Raw genomic sequence first — 23,352 nt, 5'->3', positions numbered from 1 at the left:
TGTTTTGTCATCTGGGGCGAGACGTCCAGAGACGTAACAAAGTCAGTAAGACGCGGTCGTTAGGGGCAACTGAGAAAACCAGCACTTCTAACTGGACGACGTGTGAAGACATGCGACAAACACCCCGCTCCGTGAACTTTGCCACTCTGCGGGAATAAAAACGTTCTGTGGAATGGACAGACTGGACAGAAAACGGTCCCATTTCATATCGATAATCAGAATTTACATGTCCGAACAGTGCGAGTGCAAAACTGACACACTAACAAAAACTAGTCGAATCGTTTTCAGAGAAACAATGGCAATTGTATCATCTAGGCGACACTGCGTGACACTGTACATTTTTTCTCAACACTTTACACCAGAACATACTTTCTAAAAAACTAAGGCGAGAAGTTATAAATCGCCGCTCCCTCCTCGGTCCGCGATCAAGTACAATTAAGCGAGCGCCAAGCTGGCCCCTGATTGGCTGCCGCTCCCGACTCCTCTGCCTCCTCCAGCCAATGGCAGGGCTCGCCTGGCGCCGACCTCGAGTCGCGGGGAGGAGTCGCGCCCTAATATGGCAGCGCTGACCGTATAAGGAAGGCGGTCGGAGGGACTACTCCAGGCGCGGCTGTTTAGTGTCACTTTCACCGCTTTCTAAACTACGACTCTCGGAGATGGGACCGACAGATGGCGGATGAGCGGCGCTTAACCCACCACGGCGATTTCGGCCCGTAATCTCCCAGCTTTCACCGCGCGCAAAAAGGATTTGTGACTGACGGAGAACATCTTCTTTTTTTTTTTTTAATTTATTATTACACACACGCTCTCTCTCCTCTAGAGATCCGAACTTTTGACGTGTGTGTCTTTTTTTTTTCTCTGGTTAAACTCATCGTTACAGAGTTTATTAAGTCGGTGTCGGGCTTTTTTATCTTGTTTTTTTATTTATTTCTTCTTCTTCTCTGGACGCTATGAGGGATCTCCGCGTTGCGTATTAAGAGAAGCAGCCTGCTGGCAGGGCTCCTGCATGATGACCACCACGATATCGCATCTGCTCCCACAACTTTGATAGGAGTTTTGATTTATTAAAATATACAGAGAGAGATATTTATAACAACACGTGCTCGTAGAATAAAGTCCACCCTGCGGAGGCTCCGCGGTACAGTCTGTACAAGCCGCATCTGCCGCCTGACCGAAAGCGTGACAGGATAGCATGGCAATGGTAGTAAACCAGTGGCAAGAGAACATTTCGGCCGATCCCGGGTCCCAGCTCCAGATATGCAGCCAGGAGCCCGGCGGGACGCCGGGGACCCCCTCCGGTTCCACCCCGGGGAACGACGCGCTCTCCGGCGACAAGATCCCCAACGTGGACTGCATGGTGTGCGGGGACAAGTCCAGCGGGAAGCACTACGGCCAGTTCACGTGCGAGGGCTGCAAGAGCTTCTTCAAGCGCTCGGTGCGGCGGAACCTGAGCTACACCTGCCGGGGCAACCGCGACTGCCCCATCGACCAGCACCACCGGAACCAGTGCCAGTACTGCCGCCTGAAGAAGTGCTTGAAAGTCGGCATGAGGCGAGAGGGTGAGTCCGCGACGCCTCTCGGTTCGCGCCGTTTCCAGCGCGTCGTTCATTCTCGCGGCCCTTTTGTTGGCGCGTTAATTACGGTGTTTGCCCCCGACACCCCGGGCGACGCGGGATTAGGAACGGGTCAATACGTGCAAAAAGAGGGGCTAACTTTTCACTTTTAATCAGCCGGGGCCGCGCAAACCGTAGCACCCAAGAAAGTGGCGACGACCCCCGCCCGGTTTTATTTTTTTTTTACGTAATGCCGCATTTACTGGATATTAAAATGCCGCGATCGCGCACGTCGCCGAGATGATAATTCTGCGCGAATTAAATTCGGCGCTCCGGACGGTAGAAGTCTGCGTTCCCCGGTAAACGGCACGTACGTTTATGTGCAGCGCCGCGGGACAAAAGCAGGCGGCCCTTCTGACTTCTGATTCGAACCCGAGGAAATCGCCTGACGCGCTCCGACCTTTCGTCTAAATAAAACGTCCTGACGTCATTCGTTTAAAACCGACCAAACAAATCGCGGCCGCGACGGGAGCGCAGCCCGGTACAAGCAAGAAAAAAAACTTCTTTTAAAACCAGAGAACAAACTTTCTGCTCTCGGAACCTCTGCAAACGTCGTCCGTCCGGGGGTCAGTGGGCCTTAAAGCTCGAATTACGAACACTCACCATCATCATGGGTGTGTGTGTTGCGATCTAGATTCCGTATTTTATTTGTATCTTGCGGTTAAAAGTGTCTCAACGCTAGTACTAATTTTGCATTAGTATTTATTTATTGTTTGTCTTTGCAACTTAAAAACTTTAATAGTTGACACGATATCCGGTTCGTCTCATAAGATCTGGGAGTATTAGTTCAATCACTTTCATGACGTCTGATTAATCTGATGGAATGAGAGGTAAAAGTAATAGGTGAAGGAGCAAGAAAAATGTTCTTGAGCTCATTAAAGCCCGGATGGAGTCCTGTTTGCCTTCAGAACCCAACCCCTCCTCGGTTGCCTCTTCTTGTCGGTACCCCAATTTTATTAAAAAAAAATAAAATAAAATAAAAACCCAAATGTATGGATGCACTTCACATGCATGAAAAGCGCTTGTGTTCTGTGTGCTTTCAGAGGTCCCAAAATCCTACTCTCAACTCCTACGGGCTTATCACATGCGTTTTGGATTTTGAACGAATACAAATGATTCCAGCGTTTCTATTGTACTCTGCTCCCAGTGCCACAGAAACAATAGCGGGACTCAGTGGTGCTGAGTATTCAGGTGCCGGGGTGATGAAATGTGTTGTCTTTCCTCGCGCCCAAGATCAGACGCCGGAACCCCAAGGCACTTTGTTTACCTTTCGGCACCTCAACAAGCCATGTTTTCTTGCTCCCGCTGACTGCTCTACCTGTTTCGGCACCCGTGGCTCCTCCTGACATGACTGACATTCCAGCCCGACAAAGGGCTCCTATCAAGGAGAGTGAGTGCCAGCGGCCGGCAGCTTCAGCCCCTGGAATATTCCACATGCACTCGCTTGACCTATCACCCCGTACCGAAAAGTCAACGTTAAGCGTTTCACTCGTACTGATTACAGCGTGTATCCGTACCCACGCCAAACCAAAACGTCAGGTTAAAGTTTAATGGAAAGACCTCTTCTGTGTTTACCATGTTTCCGAAGTCAATAAAGCCCGCAGGTTCACACGCGCTTTCTTCATCCCATGACCTGGAACCCATGTCCTGTTCTGGGACATATAGGTCAGTGAAAAGTACATGATTATAACACCTTGATGCTCTTCTCAACCTCTCTTGATCCATCTGAAAGATCTGGCACTGAGGCGTGATCTTTTTACAGATAAACTCCGCCCCCGGGAGCCTTTAGAGACAGAAGTGAGTAGATCAAAAGTAGATTCAAAATCCTTTAAGATGAAAATGTCAAACTGGGAGCTGTGTGTGTGAACTTGTCTCAACAGCTGCTCCACCCTCCCAACGTCTGGAGCGTGACCCGTTTACTTTTCCATGCAGGGAAAGAAGAGTTTTCCTAAAACTGACAACCATGGCAACAGTTTCTTATTTGGGGGCAATGCACACCTCTCTTATTAATTCATCACCACCTTATTGCAGACGTCAGCTTCCTCCCTTCTCTCTAATGTTCACCTCAATAAAAGAGAATACTTAATAGTATCTGTTCTTTTTTTAAAATTCATTTTCTTAATGTGAGTAGTTTGTGGTGCTGTGGGATAAATGGAAAATCCTTTATCTCCATAGTTGGTAGTTATGGTACACGCATAACCAGTTTGAACATGTGCCTGACCCTTACCCTAACTTTTAAGGGTCACAGGTAAAGTTGCTCAGCTGTCGTTCCCAGCTCCAGCAGGATGACATGACACAGTTGGTGAACATGCTTTAATCTCAAAAATAACAATCGTAGTACAAATATTGACAAGGGAAATTTATTTATATGACACGTTTCATATACATTTATGTTTAAGGCCCTTATCCAGAGTGACTTACAACGTGCTTTCATGTTACCATCAATGAAGTGATCAATTCTGGTTCACTAGGACCCCCTATGAATGAACTATGAATACAATATTTTTAATCACTCTGTTGTAGTTTTTATATGTAAGTCAGACAATAAGAAGGTTACAGGTTAATCTAAGTATTCTCTAAAGAGGAAGGTCTTGAGCTGCCATTTGAAAATTCTCAGTGACTGTGCTGTTCTGACCTCAAATAAATACATAAATAAATTAAATAGGTACTAACTGTAGATAGAAGGGCAAAAAATCAATAAATGAAATGATTACATGTGATAAATCATTAGAAAAAGTGAAGCCATAGACTGCTTTTTTAGACAAATGCGTCAATAAAGAGTAGAGTTTTGAGTGTAGTTTTTTTTTTAAATGGGTTTAAAAGGGTTTGAGCCGATCTGAGATCAGACAAAAGCCGATTCTAGTGATGTGCAGCATATAAAAGTTGCCTCAGCATGGTTAGTTCTAGCGAGAGACACCTCTAGCAGCACACTGCCCAGTCTTTAAGTGAAGTGATTTATTTTTTTAATGATGTGATTGTCATTGTGATACACAGCAGCACAGCACACGGTGCACACAGCGAAATTTATCTCTGCATTTAACCCATCACCCTGAGTGAACAGAGGGCAGCCATGACAGGCGCCCGGGGAGCAGTGTGTGGGGACGGTGCTTTGCTCAGTGGCACCTCAGTGGCACCTTGACGGATCGGGATTCGAACCAGCAACCTTCTGATTATTGGACTGATTCCTTAACCACTGTGAATAAGTCGATCCTGATTTCGCATTTCTATAGGGAGACCGCAGCAGACCTGTCATTTAGTGATGTCATTTTCATCTGCTGGGTAGACATCTTTAATACCAGCAAAGCACCGGCCCTTAATATGTCTTGTAACTTGCATGACATAACAGAGTGGTGTGTCTGCGTTACCCCAAAGTCACAAGCAAAGGTAGAACGGGGACACGCGCGGGTGAAGATGACAGTGTCCCATTTCCCAGTGTGTTTGCTGCTTTTAAAACCCTGTTCCATCCAGCTCGTCTTGTTGGTCCCGCCAGGAACGCTCAGCTCAGAGCAGTGTTTTGAATTTCTGGCCAGCAGCGTTTGGGTACTTGTCATCTCCTCTAATGCATCTGGTTTGAGTGGCCGCAACTTGAGCACAATTGACCCGAGGAACAGAAAGAAAGAGAAAATAATGCGTGTTTTAGGTTTCGCTCCCGTTACACACTATTATTCAGTATGGCAATTCAGTTTATGTCTAATTTGTTTATGTCTTTGCTGTTGTGAGACACCGAATACTCTTACTCAGAAATGTTCTTCAAGCCCGGTGAGCGGTGTGGTAATGAAAAGAAAGGGTATGTTCCCACTGACGCATTTCCTGCTACTCCGCTGTCACAACTGTCCTAACCAGTCTATTTTGAGGGGAAGCGATGCTGAGCTGAAAAACATTTTCCATCCCAAACGTGTCTGTGCCACCGCCGCCCCCCCTCTCTGTGCCGCCCTCTCTTCCTTTCTCTCGCACCCCTTCGCTCTGTAACAGTAGATGAAGTTATTAGTCAGACAGCAGGAGAGTCGAACAGGTGTTTTCCAAATGGGCCTCGGGCCACCCCATCATACGGCCTGTGGCCTCTGTTTGGCACTTTGGCCTCCAGCTGAGCCATTTGTTGGAGGGAGGTGTGAAGAACTTCCCTGCCTTACCATTAGTCACTTGATGCGCAGAAACGCTAGACGATATTCACAGACACTTGACCAGTGCATAGCTGTTGTTGTGTCCCGCATTTAGCCATTTCACCTCCTTCTCGGCATCTACATGGCATCCGCCTTTTACGTTGAGTTTATTCTGGCTGTTGTGGGATTGGTTAACTGCTTTCTGAAACGTTTTCTCACATTCTTATTGTAATAGCAGTTTAATAAGCAGAATCCATATCACCTTTCTCTCCTTTTCCATGTAGCTGTCCAGAGAGGCCGCATGTCCAACTCCCAGTCCAGTCCTGGTCAGTATCTGGCCAATGGCAATGACCCATACAACGGCCAGCCCTACCTATCAGGCTTCATCTCCCTGCTGCTCCGGGCAGAGCCTTACCCTACCTCCCGCTACGGCGCACAGTGCATGCAGTCCAACAACCTCATGGGCATTGAGAACATCTGTGAGCTGGCTGCCCGTCTGCTCTTTAGCGCAGTGGAGTGGGCCAAGAACATCCCGTTCTTCCCTGACCTGCAGCTCATGGATCAGGTGAGCTCCATCCTGGGCCTGTTCACTATGAATGTTGCATTATTGACAAAAGGCAGCGTTCACATGTCACATGACCAATCATCAATCTTTTTGTTGTCAGTGACAAAGAAAAATTAGAATTTTCTATTGAAAAGTTGCAGTTCATGATGAATAATTTTCCTGTATTAGCAACGCTACTTCTTCCAAATCTTCTTCCAGACCGACTTTCATTATGGGGTTACTGTTGCTTCAGTTGCTAATCGTTTGATTATTATTATTTTTCCCCAAATTCTGGATCTCATATTTTATTAATATTCTTTCAATGAGACTTATTGAAATTAGTAATAATTGATTAATGACAGTTAATGCCCTATGCTGCTGAGTCACTGTGTTGAATTTGTTATTGATGTGTTTCTAGGTGGCGCTGCTGCGCATGTCGTGGAGCGAGCTTTTTGTGCTCAACGCTGCTCAGTGCTCCATGCCCTTGCATGTGGCACCACTGCTGGCTGCCGCCGGCCTCCATGCCTCGCCCATGTCTGCCGAGCGTGTGGTGGCCTTCATGGACCACATCCGCGTCTTCCAGGAGCAGGTGGAGAAGCTGAAGGCCCTGCAGGTGGACACGGCCGAATACTCCTGCCTCAAGTCCATCGTCCTCTTCACCTCTGGTGAGCTCCGCAGACATAGCACATAAATTAAATGATAGGCTTTAGAAGAAGTATGTAGAATAGTTAACTGGGCAGTTTGCTTCATGAGAGAAGAGGTTGGTTGAAGTACTGATGATGGTCACTGATAATCTCTCAGTAATGATGGTAAGGGATGGCACTGACAGAAAATGTAAAAATGATGACTCGGGATATGTCTTGCACATTTGCAAGACATATTTTTCGCACAATCGTTCTTTTCCTCACCTTTCAGCTCAGGCAGTAAGAAGCACTTTTCCAGCAGCCTGCTCAGACCTGTAGTCTTCCAAATGGATGGCTGAACCTTTCCTTACTCTATTTTTTCATCACTCGCTTCTTCACGCTTCCATCTATTATTGAAACCAGACAGGCAGCACCCCCCCTCCCCACACACACACACACACCCCACCAACACAGCTGAATTATGCATGCTGAGTTACAGCAAGAGGGATTTGCCACAGCTTGGCCCTGACCTACATAACCTCTGTAGCCCAGGGCATCAGTGTGATCTGAACTCCAGTTCGAGGCAGGGCTCCACGTCGCCCCCCACTGAGAACTGCCAGCATGAGCTAACAGGGGCAGACAAACTCCTGCGCCCCCTAACCTCAGCCCCAGGCCCCTTTACCCCAATCCCATCACCCCGTATCATGGGTGCGTGGGTGTCTAGTGTCACCCGCTTGCCCTGTATATGTGTGGACCCCCCCCCCCACATGTGTCTGCCTGCTGGGTGGCACAGTGCTGTGCTCTGATGTAGGATGGTAGAACACCATTTCAGGGCTTGGTGGAGAGCAGCAAGGTCTATCTGGACAGACAGGCCTCCTCTCCAAAATGGCGGAGAGCACCTCACAGAATACTATTGTCTTTATTAACAATTTCAGTGAAGGCAGACAGGGCAGTTATGTCCCACCAAGGGGGTTCATAATCACCATAGAAATGTGAAGCAATTAATCTTTTGTTGCTCTGAACTGAAGCCCAGCAGGAGTACATTTACTGTATGCTTCAGCCAGTAATAACTGTGGGCGGAGGGGAAAAAGAAGATGACAGAACAGGGTCATGGGTTACAGCCCATTGTTTTCCACACACTTTCAACACTTCCCTTTTATTGGTATGGATCTGCAAATATCATCTGGGATAAAGCTCAAAGGCTGTGTGATTTATATATAAATTTAATTAAAATTCCATCATCACTGGCTTTTGAAACATGTATTATGAAACTATTACAAAGGTCGTCAAATGATTCTTCTCCCCATGTTTGGTCCAAATGCTTCACGTCCTCAGATTTGATTTTTAATAGATCCGTATTTTAATTTTATTTATGATGATGAGTCGCTGCTCTTTTTCAGGCCTGTTTTATTTATTGCTATATGACTGATTAAATCAGAATATTAACCCCTTCTTGTGTCTTCTCGTCTCTTCTCTGCTTTTCTATTCACAGATGCTATGGGTCTGTCTGATGTGGCTCACGTGGAGAGCATTCAGGAGAAGTCCCAGTGTGCATTGGAGGAGTATGTGCGGAACCAGTACCCCAGCCAACCCAACCGCTTCGGCCGCTTGCTGCTTCGCCTGCCCTCCCTGCGCATCGTGTCCTCGCCCGTCATCGAGCAGCTCTTCTTTGTTCGTCTGGTGGGCAAGACGCCCATCGAGACCTTGCTGAGGGACATGCTCCTGTCTGGCTCCAGCTACAACTGGCCCTACATGCCTGTGCAGAGGGATCGTCCCCTCGCCCTGCATTACAACGAGAACGGGCCCTGACCCTGACCCCACTTATCCCTACATACATCTATTCATTCATCCATCCGCACCTCTACACAGCGGGCACCAGGGCCAATAGATAAGAGACTATAGAGACTACTGTTGCACCGTGTGCCCTTGTCCACATCAGCAGCTCTTTGCTATTTTGATGCACCAGCCATCCGTTCCATTTTGTTGGGAACAACAGTCGCCATGCTTAATGAATCCGTTTCTCAAGAAACTGCCCTGCAGTCCCTGCACAAGGCAGTTCCATCTACTACTTGTCCGCAACATTGTTAGACTGTGGGAGTCGTGTCCATTCCTGTTTCTGAAGAAGCCAGAAGCCATTAAAACCAATGCCTGTTTGTTTTTTTCTGACATGGACATGTAGAGAACAATCATGCTGTCTGTACGTGGGCCTTTCAAAATGCTGAACTTGTTTTAGGAGAAACTCAAGATTGTGTCCATATGTGTGTGGTAAACCCTGAGCATTGAGAGCAAACAATGTGTTCAAGCAGCTGATTTTGGAAGAAGGGGTGATTGAGTCCCGACGGAAATAGAGAGAAAACAACAAATCTCTCAGGACACATTTCTCAAAGCCATTGCCAAAGACTAGGCAAAGGAGCTGTTTGAAACATGTTGGTGACTAAAGCTAAATTTGGTTTGTCTCCGAGTTGACCTTTCTTACAATTAAGGCCTCTCAGAGTTGTGAAAAAAGGCACTTGACATTTGAAATCACCCCCCTGTTTTTCTCTATGCTCTACTCAGCTACAACACCAAAAATCAGCACAAATAGGTAGTATGTTAGTATGTTGCCATGTCAAGCACAAACTCCACCAGATTCGAGTGCTTACTGGAAGTGTCTGAGGCATGTGATGCGCTAGTGGGGAATATTGAAAGAGAGCATGGTCGACCTGAACACTTTGCTGAAAAGTCCAGCTGAAGAGAGGTCATCTTATAACATAGGTTTTCTCCAGAACTTTGTTATTCATTTACTGAAATCCAGTCTCACATTTCAACATGGCACTACAGTGTTATTATCTGAATATAAAAGCCATTGGGACCTTGTTGTATTAGTTCACAAAATATTTGTATAAGAATATGTTTTTTTTCTGTATTTTAGGCTTGAGAAAATTGGATCCAAGAAATAAAAGATTGTTGTTTACAGAATTATCTTTATTGAGTCGGTACAATTTATTTACTGTGATAATGAGTTGTTGCTGCATCTAGACAGAGAAAGATGTAATCAACTGTCAACTTTTCAGTTCAATTTTATATTCATTGAAAGCATGGGTTTGCTCTCAGCTAAACAATGATTCAATAAATTGTTTAATTATTAGGGAAAATAATATAAAACACTGTTTTGTGTTGCAGCTCATATAGTTCTGTTTATCATATATCTACAGTTTCTAATGGATGTTCTGTTGATATCCAGTAGATTGATATCCAGTCATATCCAGAGTTGCCTAGTTACCCATCTAGGCAGTAACAGATCATTTTCACCATTCTTTTTGTCATCATAAACAAATAAGTACAAATACGAACAAACCAGTAGATCATGCAACATTTTAAATCTAGAAAATGTATTCCATCCCCTGATAGTATTTGCTAGCAAAGTTTGTGAAATTTGATGCATAATAGGGCTAGAATGAGTTGAAACTTTAGGAATTAATCTGTTGCCATGACGAAGAGTTCATTTAAATGGAGGACTCTTCCTTTTACTGAAGATATGAAATTTGCCACTGATCATCTTCAGACCATTTGGCAGCAAAACCATGTTCGATTTTGGATAGAATGCCCCTTTAACACAACATGTTTTGGAATGGCCACATTAGTTCTGGATGGATTGGCTCATCCTGAGCTCATCCTGTCAGAGCATGCATCTGAAGAGGAGGTCATGCGCCTCCCTCCCCCACTGTCCCATTGCCTGCCTTTTGCCAGAAGCCCAAAACAACCCCCTCCTGGCCATGGAGGTAGAGAGGCATACATGACGATGACTTATGCCTTCATTTTAGAGCTGTCACTCCCAGCTCAACACCATGACCCTCCAACCCCATCTATGAGATACTCCCCCTTTCTTTCTTTGTAAATATAAAACACGTGTGCGCTGGAGGTGCATCTATGTGTGTGTGTGTGTGTGTGTGTGTGTGTGTGGTCCATTTGTGACCCATTGGATTATCACCAGTCCAGCTCTGCAAAACTGAATAAGAAAATTATGTGGTGGTATAAAATGGTGTGAATATAACTATGAAATGGCAACTTAATCACATTGCTCAGTGTCTCCCACACACACTGACACTGCTGTCACTGGGTGTCTGGGCTTGAACAAGCCTAGAAAAATATGGCTGCATTTTGTGCTGCTGATAGAGGGGCTGGTCACTTGCAGTTAAGTCCAGCACCTCCACTTTCTGTTATGACACAATTTCAATTTAACACCAGCCTCTGTGGATAAGCAACATGGACCTGAGTGATGTGTCAAGGGGGCCTTATGATTCAGCCCTATAATTTATACAAAGTGGTTGAATGAAAGACCCCCCTGGCCACCGCTTCAAACATGAACATTAGCCACAAGGGCAAGCTGTCTGTCTCTGGGGAATCTGCCAGCCGGCAGTGTCCCGATCAATAGACGAGACGTCAAATTGAATTGAGGTCACTCTTTGTCCGTAAGAGGTCCCGCTTGCTGGCCCGCCGTCAAAAACTGGGAGAGGCCAGCTGCACCATGCTGAGGATAAGCCACGTTCCTGGAGCTGCTCTCCATCGTTGAGAGCTGGTCCATCACGGGAGATGGGGAAGTGAGGGAGAGACACATTTGAGGCTGGAGAGTTTGTAGGGCAGCGCCTTTTTAGGTTCTGACACAGTTGACTTCTGTAACTGTGCCATTTTTAATGTAGAAACTTAATGTAGATCTGATGTTTTATAACATGTTCTACATTTTGCATTTATCCACTCTATAACATAATCTACATTCTGCATTTATAACATAATCCACATTTTAATTACATATATACATACACAGACATTTGTGTTATTTAGATATGAGAGTAAAAATATCAACTCATATGTTATTAATTCAAATGATAACATCAAGAACATCTTTTTTTTCCATTAAAGTGAACATATATTTCCAGACAGGTGTTTAAATGTGTTATTCCAAAGATGGGAAAAAGCTACAGTGCCATCACCACTTCAAATCCCCTCAGGAGAATACCAAATCCAACTCTCATGGAAATGATTGCAAACCCACGAAAAACCCACCATCATGGAAGCGGGGACCCAAATTGCAATTGCTTCTCGCAAAAATAATGTGCTTCCTGTGGTATTCCCACTATAAATCCTTAAAGAGCACAAACCAACTTCAATATATGGCAACACCATTAATATTTATGTGAGAGAAAGTTCCTGTAAAGCCATTTAAGCCACAGAGCATCAATATTGATGCTGTTGTGCAACGCCCCCTCTGCTTGTTGTAACTCTAAAATGGTAATTATTTCGGGGTGCCACCTTCACACTTATCATTCCCAAAATCAAATGGGAAATAAAATAACCAAAGTCTTGTTCCTGTGGATGGTGTTGCTTAAATTACAAGAATTTCAAAAGAACATTGGCCTTTTAAAGTACACAAGAAATACATTATTTAAAATATTATACGTCTATATGTCTTGACAGAAATTTCCAAAGGATGTGGATGACTAAAAGAAATAAAGAAAGAAAGAAAACACATCTGCACACAAAAGAAATAATGCCCTTAAAAAATATGCCAGATAAGTTGGAAATAATTTTCACAGAAAATGAAATAAGTTGTGTGTCCCTTGGACTAATAAATCTCTAAAGTCTCTCCATGTTATATGAAGAGCAATATCCCTCCAGCAAGCGTAGCATTCCTCTCCTTTCATTATGGCTTCCATGGCACTAATGATATCATGTTCTTGCTATTGCAGTCACCACTGTTGGAGCACAGATATGATTACACCACGGTTGTTTCTGGGTCAGTAAGTTAAATATTTCAGATGGTTTATTTTTAGACGCGTCTGTTCCTAGTTTGTGTATGTTCCCCTTCTGTGCCAGTGCAGTCTCTCTCCTCGTCTCTTTCTCCCACTCTGCCAAAGTCTGTGGGTACAGTTTGACCCAGTAAGTCATCTTTATGTGGCCCCTAGGCCATGCTTGGAATGGGTGTGTGAGCTTGCGGCAGGACTGTGTGTTCTTTGCTTGGACTTTTTTTTTTTACATCATGCTCCATATGTGGCCTTACAGAGGTGAGTATGGCATCTTTGTTAACGCACTCTCTCTACAAAATCTAGTGCAGATGTGATGCTGCCAATAGGAAACCATGCTGTGACTCCATGTAGTCCCAACGTAATGAGACCATCAGCCCTCTTCAGACTAATGTCAGTATAATCAGAATCTCTGGTGTATTTATTCCACAGACTAAATGATTGTTTGCTGTGCACTGCATGTTTCCGGTCAGAGTCTGTGCATGCTTTATAATAAAATTAACAACACATGATGCTAGCATAAAATAATAGGTCTAAAATACTCATTGTCTCTTTATTCTCACTGCAGCACAAAAAGCCATAAATAAACTGTATATAGTTCAGATTTAGTTCCAATGTCATCCTCATTTCTCCAACAATCACAGTCCTTTTTCTACTTAAGAAATGTACCCAAATTATAGATTACAAAAGTAATCAGGTGACTTACACCTATGGTATGTAATATATAAACATTTGAACCCATTCAGGTCACTTTTTCAATCGGTTACCCCAAACACTGCCCCTCTGCCAGCTTGTGCCCCTGCTTTGAGATTTCCCGTACACATTCTGCACACATAGCACTGGCAGCCCATTGATCACTTCCCCTAGTTTGGTGGAGTGACTGGCCTAGAACCAGAGCTGATAGATTTGGTGTATTAGATCACAGACATGGTGTATTGAGTTCTCTGGGTTCTCTGGGGACAGGGTAATTGTTGCAGAGTTCAGAGTAACACCGGACTGTAAACAGCGAGTGGGTGAACTTGTCCTGAGAGTTCCGGAAAATGAAGTGATTAACACAGGCCCACAGGACATAAGACCCATCATTTTACTGCCACATGCATTGAATTGAGTGGCTGTAGATGGCACAACAGGTTTATCCCATTAGTAGTTTCATTAAATGGGTGGTTTTAGGGCACTGGAGCTGAAGTCTGCCTAAAGGTGAGGGTGAGTGTTCAGCGGACTATTCAACCCTGCCTGCATCCTATTTACACAGTTTGGAAGATGGCACCAACAAAGGATTTCAGGGAGACTGAGAGGGTTGGCCTAATCAAAATGACAATCGCAGAGGAAGGGGTCTTTAGTCACTGTGCTGGAAAGCAGAAAAACTACTCCTGTCCCTTCGAGATTTTTTTTTTTTTAACACAGAACCAAATCCTTTCCAGCCAATGTCATAGTGGCCTATTGTGTCCCTGCCAACCCCTAATAGAAGCCCCATCCAACTTCTCACCTGCATCATTGTTGCCTGCGGCTCTGAGTGTGGAGTAATTGGGAAATGGAATTCTGAGACCAGCTTTTCCTTTGTTCCTGAGCTGGGATTCACTGACCCGGATGCGTGAGGTCAGAACCCTGTTAATTGGGACGGGATGCTGCAGCTGCATGATTCTCAGCGCTTTGTGTGTGTTTGTATGTGCAAGCACATACTTCACAGAACTCCCATGTTATAATATATCTTTTTAAGCTACTATAGATAAAACCTAGTGAAACTATGCTCTGCAGTATGTTGGTAGAATAAGGAATTAAACCGAAAACAATATTCCTTATTTAACTTCCTTTATTTAAAATCCTTTGAATTTAAATTGAAACATTTGCAATGTTACAGTATGTTACAAATACCTTGTTACTATGCAATAATATTTCCAATACTTTTACAAAAAAATGCCATCTAGTGCAGAAAGCCTTCACTTGATCAAAGAGTCACAACTAGATGTTTTTACTTCCAGTGAATGTTGAATTTTTGTCCTGACAATGACACTGAGAAGCCCAACATGTCGCATGCGTAGTGTGCTTGTTGATGCATTAGAGTCACAGACCATGTGCATGTCACGGTTTCCTGGCGTTAACAGTAAATGGCAGAAGATGCTTCATCAGTGAGTATCTAGTACAGACTTTAACAGGTGATGCCTGATCTGGGTTGGTGTTAGTCACTGTTTAGCCAGTCAACCGCAAAGGTGTAGCTGACTTTTGGACCCCCGAGGGTTGAAACTCAAACCTCGGACTTGGTAAAGGCCTGAATGGAGGTATGACCCGCCACCTGTCAGCCTGCCATCAACAGACTATCAGTGTGGAAGCGGTGCAGCTGCTACCATGGAGTTTGACAGGAGCCAGCGGCACCTGTCTGGGCCTCAGAGTTCCAGTTGTCAATGCATTTGTTTTGATTGGGTGGAAAAACTTCTTGCTCCTAAATTGCCTCGGTATGCAGCACTGTGGGCTAAATGATTTATGGTAGTGGCCTGATCCCTGATTTCCAGAATCTGTTCTGCCTGCAACCGGTGAAGCATGAGAATCAGTAATAAAGTCTCAATCAATTCTTTATGGAGCGCCACCATCAGGGGAACCTGAAAGGCTAATGTTCCAGATGACAAACGAGCTGACATAGGTACCAGATATAATTCTTCATAGAGACGTGATGACATGCCCACTACATATAGGGGGGATTTCAAGTTTAGTATTTTTTTTCTAGTTTTTCTAGTTTAGTAGAACAAGTTATAACAGTATATTTAAATAAAAACCACAACCCCACCTACCCAAGCCACAATAATAAATTATAATAAAATAATAAAAACTAAATAAATCTCAATTTATTAGTTAGAAAAAGGAAAAGAGGATCAGCTCACATCTAAAATGAACATACACTGACTGAAAAGCAGAACACAACAGTACAATCCCACCCAGATATAAATTCATTCAGGAACGGATGGGAAATTCTTACTCTGAACCACATTGAAAAAACCCCTTAGAAAAAGTCTGATCTTTTCCAATTTAATAAAATAAAGGTGTGCCTGTTTTATTTTTTTTTTGAGGATTTCCTATTTATTAGTGAATTTCATGTTAAAAATACATGCATAGGCCTTGTATGAAAATGTAAATGATAATGGACTGCATTAATTACTAAAATGCTATAAATATAATGCCTTATTTATATATTTAAACATATTCTATTTAGATTGAGATAAAACATTTCTACACATAAAATTCTGCATACTTTGGTAATGACAGTCTGAGTGGTGATATGATTAACAGTGAAATATGTTATCAGATATCCAGATAATCAGGAATGAGATTAAGAAGAGCTGTAGAGTGAGTTACCGTTTTTTTCTGGATGAGCTGTACTCCGTTAAACACCTTAAAACACTTCACTTTCACTTCACCTCATACACAGCCAGGATCTGTTACTCTTAGCTACTCTAAAGGCAACCTGAAGAACAAACGATTGAACAATGTCTGTCCTTGTGTGGAAGAACGCTGACAGCTAGAGGATCTATCTGTATTACTGCCCCCCCCCCCACTGAAGTCACCATGAAGGAAAAGCATTTCTTGAGGATCAACAACATGGTTTCTGGCACATTGCTCAAGATGCCCAAGAGAAGAGAGCATTCAATATCCATATGCTGTTCAAAAACCAAACTCGTGGAACATTTTTTTTTTTGCTGCATCTCCACATCACTTTTGCTTTAACTGTAAACTGTGAGCTTGACACTATTGTGAGAGGCTCAGACTTTGACTTCTTTCCTGTCCTAAAATCTGGACTGTTTGGTGAGGAGATGGACAGCTGGACATTCCCCTAGTGACAGTAAAAATGGTCAGTTCACCATACCCCCAAACACACCTGTGGTCTTCAGCATTTGTTGACATTATGGCAGGAACATTGTCATTATGGAGTGATGGCATGCAGTGTTTTTCTTTATAAATAAATGATCTGCTATTGTCTGCTACTTTTTTCCTGCTGTTATAATGCAGAAGGACGCAGCCTGGAACATGGCAAATGCCCCGCCGTAAAATCACAGTTGCGTGGCCATTTTGCACCACTGCATAAAACCACATTAGAAAAGACCTTTTCTTTACCCACATTTTCCCTCAGGGATTTAAATAAAACATCACAGATGGAACACACAAAAGCCCCATTTAAATATGACTGTTAACCATTCACAATCTAAAACCAGCCAGAGAAGAATGTGAGAACTTTTACATAAAAAAAAAAAACAACACCAAGAGAACTGAATCGGTCAAACTTTTTAACAATAAATTGTAACGTGAAAAAAAAAAAAATGTAAATTACCCAAACAAATATTTTGAAGAATAGCAAGAACATTGCTTGTAGACAGTTATTTGTAATGATGTATTCAGTTAACTACACAGGGAGAAGTTTGTGTCTATGTACTTTTTCAGGGACATTAATTAGATATTAATATTAATTAGATAATATGTTTACCATGTCAGTTTAATTTTCTATTTTATATGTATGTTATTTGAATACAGTGCAAATCCAAGTTTTATACATTTACTTATTTTTTCAACATATTATTATGATATTTGTCCCACATCATAGGGCAGTATTGCCTGCCTTCTGCATAGTGGTTCCAACACCGGAAAAGCATTGCTCCTTTTGATAAGTGCGCTCTCTTTTCTCCCATGTGACATTTGTGCCGGAATCCCAAAAAGGACTGGACTGGAATGGTATGTTTGACAGTGACCCGCCCGTGACCCTCTCTGTGCATTTTGCAGGGTGCTCATCAGGCATGTCACGGTGGGATGGTTGAAGGGCTTTTGCTCATGTGGCTGGTAGAGTGTTGCTTGTCAGTGTGAAGTGTGTGAGTCTGTGTTGTGTCTCTTGCTGAATGTGGAGATGCACCATAGTTCCTGTTTGTGTGTGTGTATAAAAGACACACACACACACACACACAGAACATGCAGATAACCACACTAGCTGGATAGCATTTTCAAGCAAGAGGCCAAATAGGGTCAACCTCTAGCCCTACTGAGGATCATTTGTGTGTGTGCTTGTGACAGAGAGTGAGTGTTTGTGTGTCTGTAATTTGTGTTTGTGAATGCATGTGTGTGCGAGAGAAAGGGCGATAGAATATTACGTGCGTGTGTGTCAGTCCCAGGGCTGGCTGCCCTTGCTTGTAGCTCCCAGGGAGATCTGTGACCGACGCTCCTCAAGTTGAGGGTTCATCCTCAGTTCAGAGGGAGGTTCAACTGCCGGTCAGCGGGCTGCGCTCTACCAGGGAGCTCTCTGGCTCTCTCTCCCTTTTCTTTCACACACACACACACACACACACACACACACACACACACACACTATTCTCACATACACACACGATTCTCAGACACACACTCTCTCTCACACAGACGTCTCCTTTCTTCCTCTCTCTCCTGCATACACCCCTTTTATCTCTCTCGCTCCCGCTCTCTCTCCCTCTACTCCTTTAATGAAGCTGCACTAACACAGTGATGTATTAAAAAACTAGAGCCATGTTATTTTTACAGCGACAACACAACAGTCAGATTGTTCCTGCTATCCCAGCTAGCGAGGGAACAAGACCGAGAGCAGAGTGGCCGTGTTTTGTAAAGTGTGTGCGTTTTTCTATACAAAGCTATTCACTCAATATTTTACAGCTATTTGTCCCTTTCATCCCTTGAGTCTTCTTTATCATTCCATTATTAAATTATACATCATATTTATATGTGCAATTGTAAAACCTATCTGTCCATGGATCATTCACCAATTTTGTGGATTACAATGCTTTATCAGGCTTTTTTTAAACTGATGACCCATTTAGATGGAGATATTAAGACAAATTAAGACTAAACACAAAGGTCCAAGGTTTGATTTGGCGTGATTCACTTTAGCCTTAAGCACATCATGAAAAAATCTAGCAAGCAAAATCTATTTACTTAAGTCAAATTTCTCTGCATCCATGCATAAAGGTGAGGGATGCTGCACTTGAGAAACAGTCCTCCCATCCAAGGGTGGAGCAGAGCACACAGCAAGGTTTAAGCCCCTGGCACTTGGTTTGCAGTTAATTTGCTTAAGTGCTTAACTTTAACTTGTAGCATATTGTGCTTGATGAAGTGGAATATGTTCATCATCAGGGAGACCTGTTACAAAATGTAAAGTATGCCAGGTACTGTTGGCAGTTAAAGATTTTTATTCTAACATTTGAATGTGAAATATTTACATTTACATTTACAGCATTTATCAGACGCCCTTATCCAGAGCGACTTAAAATCAGTATTACAGGGACAGTCTCCCTGGAGCAATTTAGGGTTAAGTGTCTTGCTCAGGGACACAATGGTAGTAAGTGGGATTCGAACCCGGGTCTTCGGGTTCATAGGCGAGTGTGTTACCCACTAGGCTACTACCAATAATGTGCATTTGTACACATGTCTGAGACCTGGATGAAAAGTACTCGTGAACAACGATGAAATTTTACAGGAGCAGAGGGGAATTAACGCATGCTAAGAGCTGCGATTGCGTTTTAGAAAGAGACATTGCACACTCTGCCGTTTGCATGGCTCTGGCAGGGAACTGCTGAGTTTCATTTTGCCTGAGAAATCGAAGCTGTTCTTTATGGTCACAGTGTGACCTTTGTCAACCCTGTGAATTAGCCGGGGCTCTATCAGCTGCACCTGCCTTTTTCCGGACAGTCCTATTAGCTGAGTAAAGCAAAGTGAGGGTCACCTCTGACTAACCTTATCTTGTAATTGGGTTCAAGGTTAAGTGACCAAGGATCAGGGAGGTCTAGGGTTAAGGTCTGGGTGAAAGGGAGAGGCCCTATATTTAATCACAGATGGGGAAAGAAATCAAGGCCCAGGCTACATCTGTCTGGGGTGAAGCCCGTGGACAGTGGGTGGAGTTACTGGAACTGTTGCCAAGCAACGCATATTCAAGCCAAGGGCCACAGAGCTTTTAACCCTAGCACAAATCGATACGGACAGCAATGTGGCTAATATTCATCTTGTAGATGACAGAATTAAGAGCAGGCTGGACGAGAAGAACCCCAGACTGACCAGCAGCATCACAGAGGCTCTAATTGAAATGTATGCAGAAGAGAGGAGAGGGAGAGGTGGATGAAAAATGGGCCTGACAGCTTTTCACTTGAGTGAATCTCACATGCCCACTAGGAGATGAATGACCAGAACTGACTTGGGTTCAGTCACAGCGACCCGCAGACCTGTCCATTGCCAAGGGCAAGGAAATTGTCCAGATTAAGGAGCCTGTAAATAATGGTCTTTAAACATCTGCCTTATAGGGCCGTCCATCCATCTCCATCTGGTACTCTGGTATTTCCACACATTTTCTGAGCCACACATTTTTTATTTCTTTTCCTTTCTTCTTTTTTCCCCCTACAGATATTGTAACACAAACAAACACATGGTTCACATTTTGGCCAAAACACATAAGCTCTCACAGCTGCTGTCCAACACAAATAATAAAAGCCATTTGCCTCATTTTGTCTGTTTCAACATCCTTTGCTTTTTAACAGCTTTGTTATTCTAGCACATAACTAAGGAAGTGTTCTACAAAGACCAGCGGTTAAGCTCATCAGTCTCTGCCCACAAGTTTCTAAAGTCTCTGATGTGAGTCGTCCTTCAAGCAGCTCCCTGCCACTCATTAGCATGCCTTCATTAAGGCCCCCTAATTAGTGATAAGACCTCATTAATGATCAGCCCCTGACATCTGGTTGGCGTTATGGCCGCTTGTACTCTTTTCTCCCAGGGTGATACAATTGGGATTGGTCTGAGTCAGCTGACCCATGGTTGCTCAATGTTTGTCACTATACTGTTGGAGGCCAGTGACAGACAATGGCCAGTGATGGCTACAAAATTCTTACAACTCTGAGAGCTGTATTGACTCTTGACCATCACAATTTGAAAGAACAAAATGTGTCCACTGCTTTTAACCCATCGCAGTGGGTAATTAACAGCAGTGTGTCGGGATGGTGCTTTGCTCAGTGGCACCTCAGTGGCACCTTAGCAGCTTGGTATTCGAACCTGCAACCTTCTGATTACAGGTCCGCTCCCTTAACCGCTATGCTATCACTGCACCTTAATGAAGGTTTAATGAAGGTTTATGTTTGTGATAAGAAAACAATAGTCTGCACTGACAAGACTAAAACTGACCAGATACTGCAAACAGGTCACACTGGGACTTTGTAAGCTTCACTTTCAGGCCATGATCATTGTCGCAAAATGCAAACTATATGGTATGAATGAATCTGTCCCTTTAACACTGTGTATATTGTGTAAAGAGTGTTCTCTTTGCCAAAAACATCTCCCTTGAGGTTTATTCTTTCACAAAACCAAAAAAGTAGAGAAAAGCAAAGCATCATGAACAGCTATTCTAATTAGTGCGAAACGTCTGTTCCAGTAAGAATCGTTCCTAATTTCCAGCGGAACATTTGGAAAATACATGTAATTAACAGATTTGTGTTTACAGTTTATCGCTACATTTTGAAATAAAACAGAATTAACAGATTAAAAAGTCAAATGATCATCTTACAGTGAGCCTGGGAGCCTGGAGCCCAATTATTATACAACTTAACTTTTGAAACTAATTTTGATTTATAATCAAAAAGCACAAATATTTATACTGGGAATACTGTGTGATTTGGTATTCTCTGACCTTAATCTCTTTATGTTAAACTAAACTGTTAACCCTCCTCCTTTCCTGTCTCAAGCTCTCTCCTCCATCATGCACTTTCAATTTATTAGCTGCCATCTTTGACCTAAACAGTGACCCCTATCTTAAATACATTTCAATGAAGCCAACAAATTTATTTGGCAGATAAATCACAGCTCACCAAATGCTTGCAGCGTAGAGAAGGTCAATGTCAAGGGAGGTCTAAAAATGAAATTTCAGGGGTATTGGGTTGATAGGTGCCAGCTAGGTGACATTTGATATCTACTTATACATGGTTTTAGACATATAGGTAAATCCTAAGATAGGTAAATGCAGCAATAAAGTGACAACTGCATATTATCTCAGATTGAATAAAAAACAAAAAAAAAAACAATATTAAAACATACTAGTACAGTAAATTTTGTGATTGTTGTCAGATTGTTAAACATCATATTACCACAAAAATGTATAGTTCAATCAAATGATTTCTTTTTGAAACTGAACTTATCTCAAAAATGCACAGCCTGATATTATTAGTTATCCATTTGATGGCAGGATATTTGAGGCCACATATATTTTTGAGTTACTAAGCAGGATTCAAAGATTTATTTATACATCAAGGAGGAAACAGCTCGCAGTTAATCTATTTTGTCTAACCAATCAACCAATATAGCAGCTTCTCCATGACCTGTGCACCCTGAGCTTTCCAGTTGGCTGGTTGGCGTTGCTACCTTCACTTGACCCCTCGCCCTGTATGGTAATTCCTCCGGCATGGGAGGAGATGTGGGCCACACAGCATGCTCTCAAAGACAGCTTGCGCTGTGCCTCTTCCGGGTATTACAAGAAATTAACCCCCTAGTCATTAGCATTTCATGAAATACTACTTTATAACAGATACAAATAAAACTTAATAATAATAATAATAATTCAAAACTAAAACCGGGGTTCTGTTCTCATTGCACTGGAGCAGCATGAGAATTGTATGAGGGATTACTAGGGCTTCCTGTCCTAGGGTTGACCTCAGAGGCCAGCCCAGATGTCCTGCACCCCTCCAGACGAAAAAACTCAGGTGACGTGACTTATCTGAAGTGCCCGCAGGCTCTTATCTCTTCAAGCGGCTCTAAGAAGTCTGCTTTCTCCTCAGAATTAACAGTGGAAAATGCAGAGTGAGATTCTACGTTCAGATTCTCATGTCACACAGGAACAGTACTGCAGAGCGATTTTAGGGTGTCCGTACTGACGGCAGCACTCTCAGTGAGGGTAATGGGGAGGGTAATGGCCACCCAAATGGAACCCTGTTGAGAGGTTAATACGCCCAGAGAGATAGAAGGATTATGGGCCATGCCGGGTCACATTTTGTGCTTGACTATCAGCGAAAAATCACACTTCTGAATACACATTAAACAAGCATGTTTAGCACATTATTAGCAAAAATATATTATGTTACATGTTATGCTAAACCGTTGAACGTTTTAGATTAATTACAATATATATATATATATATATATATATAGAGAGAGAGAGAGAGAGAGAGAGAGAGAGAGAGAGAGAAAATATGAATAGTTATATATGAATAGTTTTTTTGTTCTTAGCAGCATGTTTAGGCTCTGAGGCAATACACAACTTCACCAAAAACATGAAAGGCAGTATGTAAGGCAGTAAAAAATTTGATTATGTTGTTTGATGCATGAGAAATTATTCCTACATAGCCTAAAAGATTGTTCCTGGCTCTTTTTATTTGGCATCAGCAGTCTTCTTAAACATGAATTACATTTGTATTCATTTTTATATGTTTCCCATTCAATCAAAGGGCATTTAAAATTTTTATCTTACAACCTACTAACATTCTTTTCATCGCTGTCCACCCACCCTATCTTTCCATCCATCTCCAGTCACTCATCTGGTCTCCCTCTCTGTACAAGGCTGTCAGAGGGTTTTTTTGGGTAGCCAGTGAGCTGTGAAATCGCACAAATTGTTGTTGCTTTACGTCTGGCCCAGTGACAGAGGGAGAGAAAGAGAAAGGGAGCAAG

General features: G+C 43.1%; 1 protein-coding gene across 1 annotated transcript; it reads left to right on the top strand.

The window, feature by feature from the left end:
- Positions 1 to 615: 615 nt before the first annotated feature.
- nr2f5 (nuclear receptor subfamily 2, group F, member 5) lies at positions 616 to 9,843 on the top strand. Its single transcript, XM_028981660.1, has 4 exons — positions 616 to 1,559; positions 5,998 to 6,278; positions 6,676 to 6,922; positions 8,373 to 9,843. Exons 1-4 carry the CDS (start codon positions 1,193 to 1,195, stop codon positions 8,687 to 8,689), a joined length of 1,212 nt encoding a protein of 403 aa, XP_028837493.1. The 5' UTR covers positions 616 to 1,192; the 3' UTR covers positions 8,690 to 9,843.
- The last annotated feature ends 13,509 nt before the right edge of the window (positions 9,844 to 23,352 follow it).

Source organism: Denticeps clupeoides, chromosome 5 (assembly GCF_900700375.1).
Source record: "Denticeps clupeoides chromosome 5, fDenClu1.1, whole genome shotgun sequence".
Taxonomy (NCBI): domain Eukaryota; kingdom Metazoa; phylum Chordata; class Actinopteri; order Clupeiformes; family Denticipitidae; genus Denticeps; species Denticeps clupeoides.
The sequence above is the reverse complement of the archived record's forward strand: the minus strand, read 5'-3'. Positions and strand labels throughout refer to the sequence as shown.

Coding starts and splice junctions, on each gene's coding strand:
- nr2f5 (XM_028981660.1), top strand. CDS start 1,193: ATGGCAATGGTAGTAAACCAGTGGCAAGAGAACATTTCGGCCGATCCC. Junction 6,279..6,675: donor ACCTGCAGCTCATGGATCAG/GTGAGCTCCATC, acceptor ATGTGTTTCTAG/GTGGCGCTGCTGCGCATGTC. Junction 6,923..8,372: donor CATCGTCCTCTTCACCTCTG/GTGAGCTCCGCA, acceptor TTCTATTCACAG/ATGCTATGGGTCTGTCTGAT.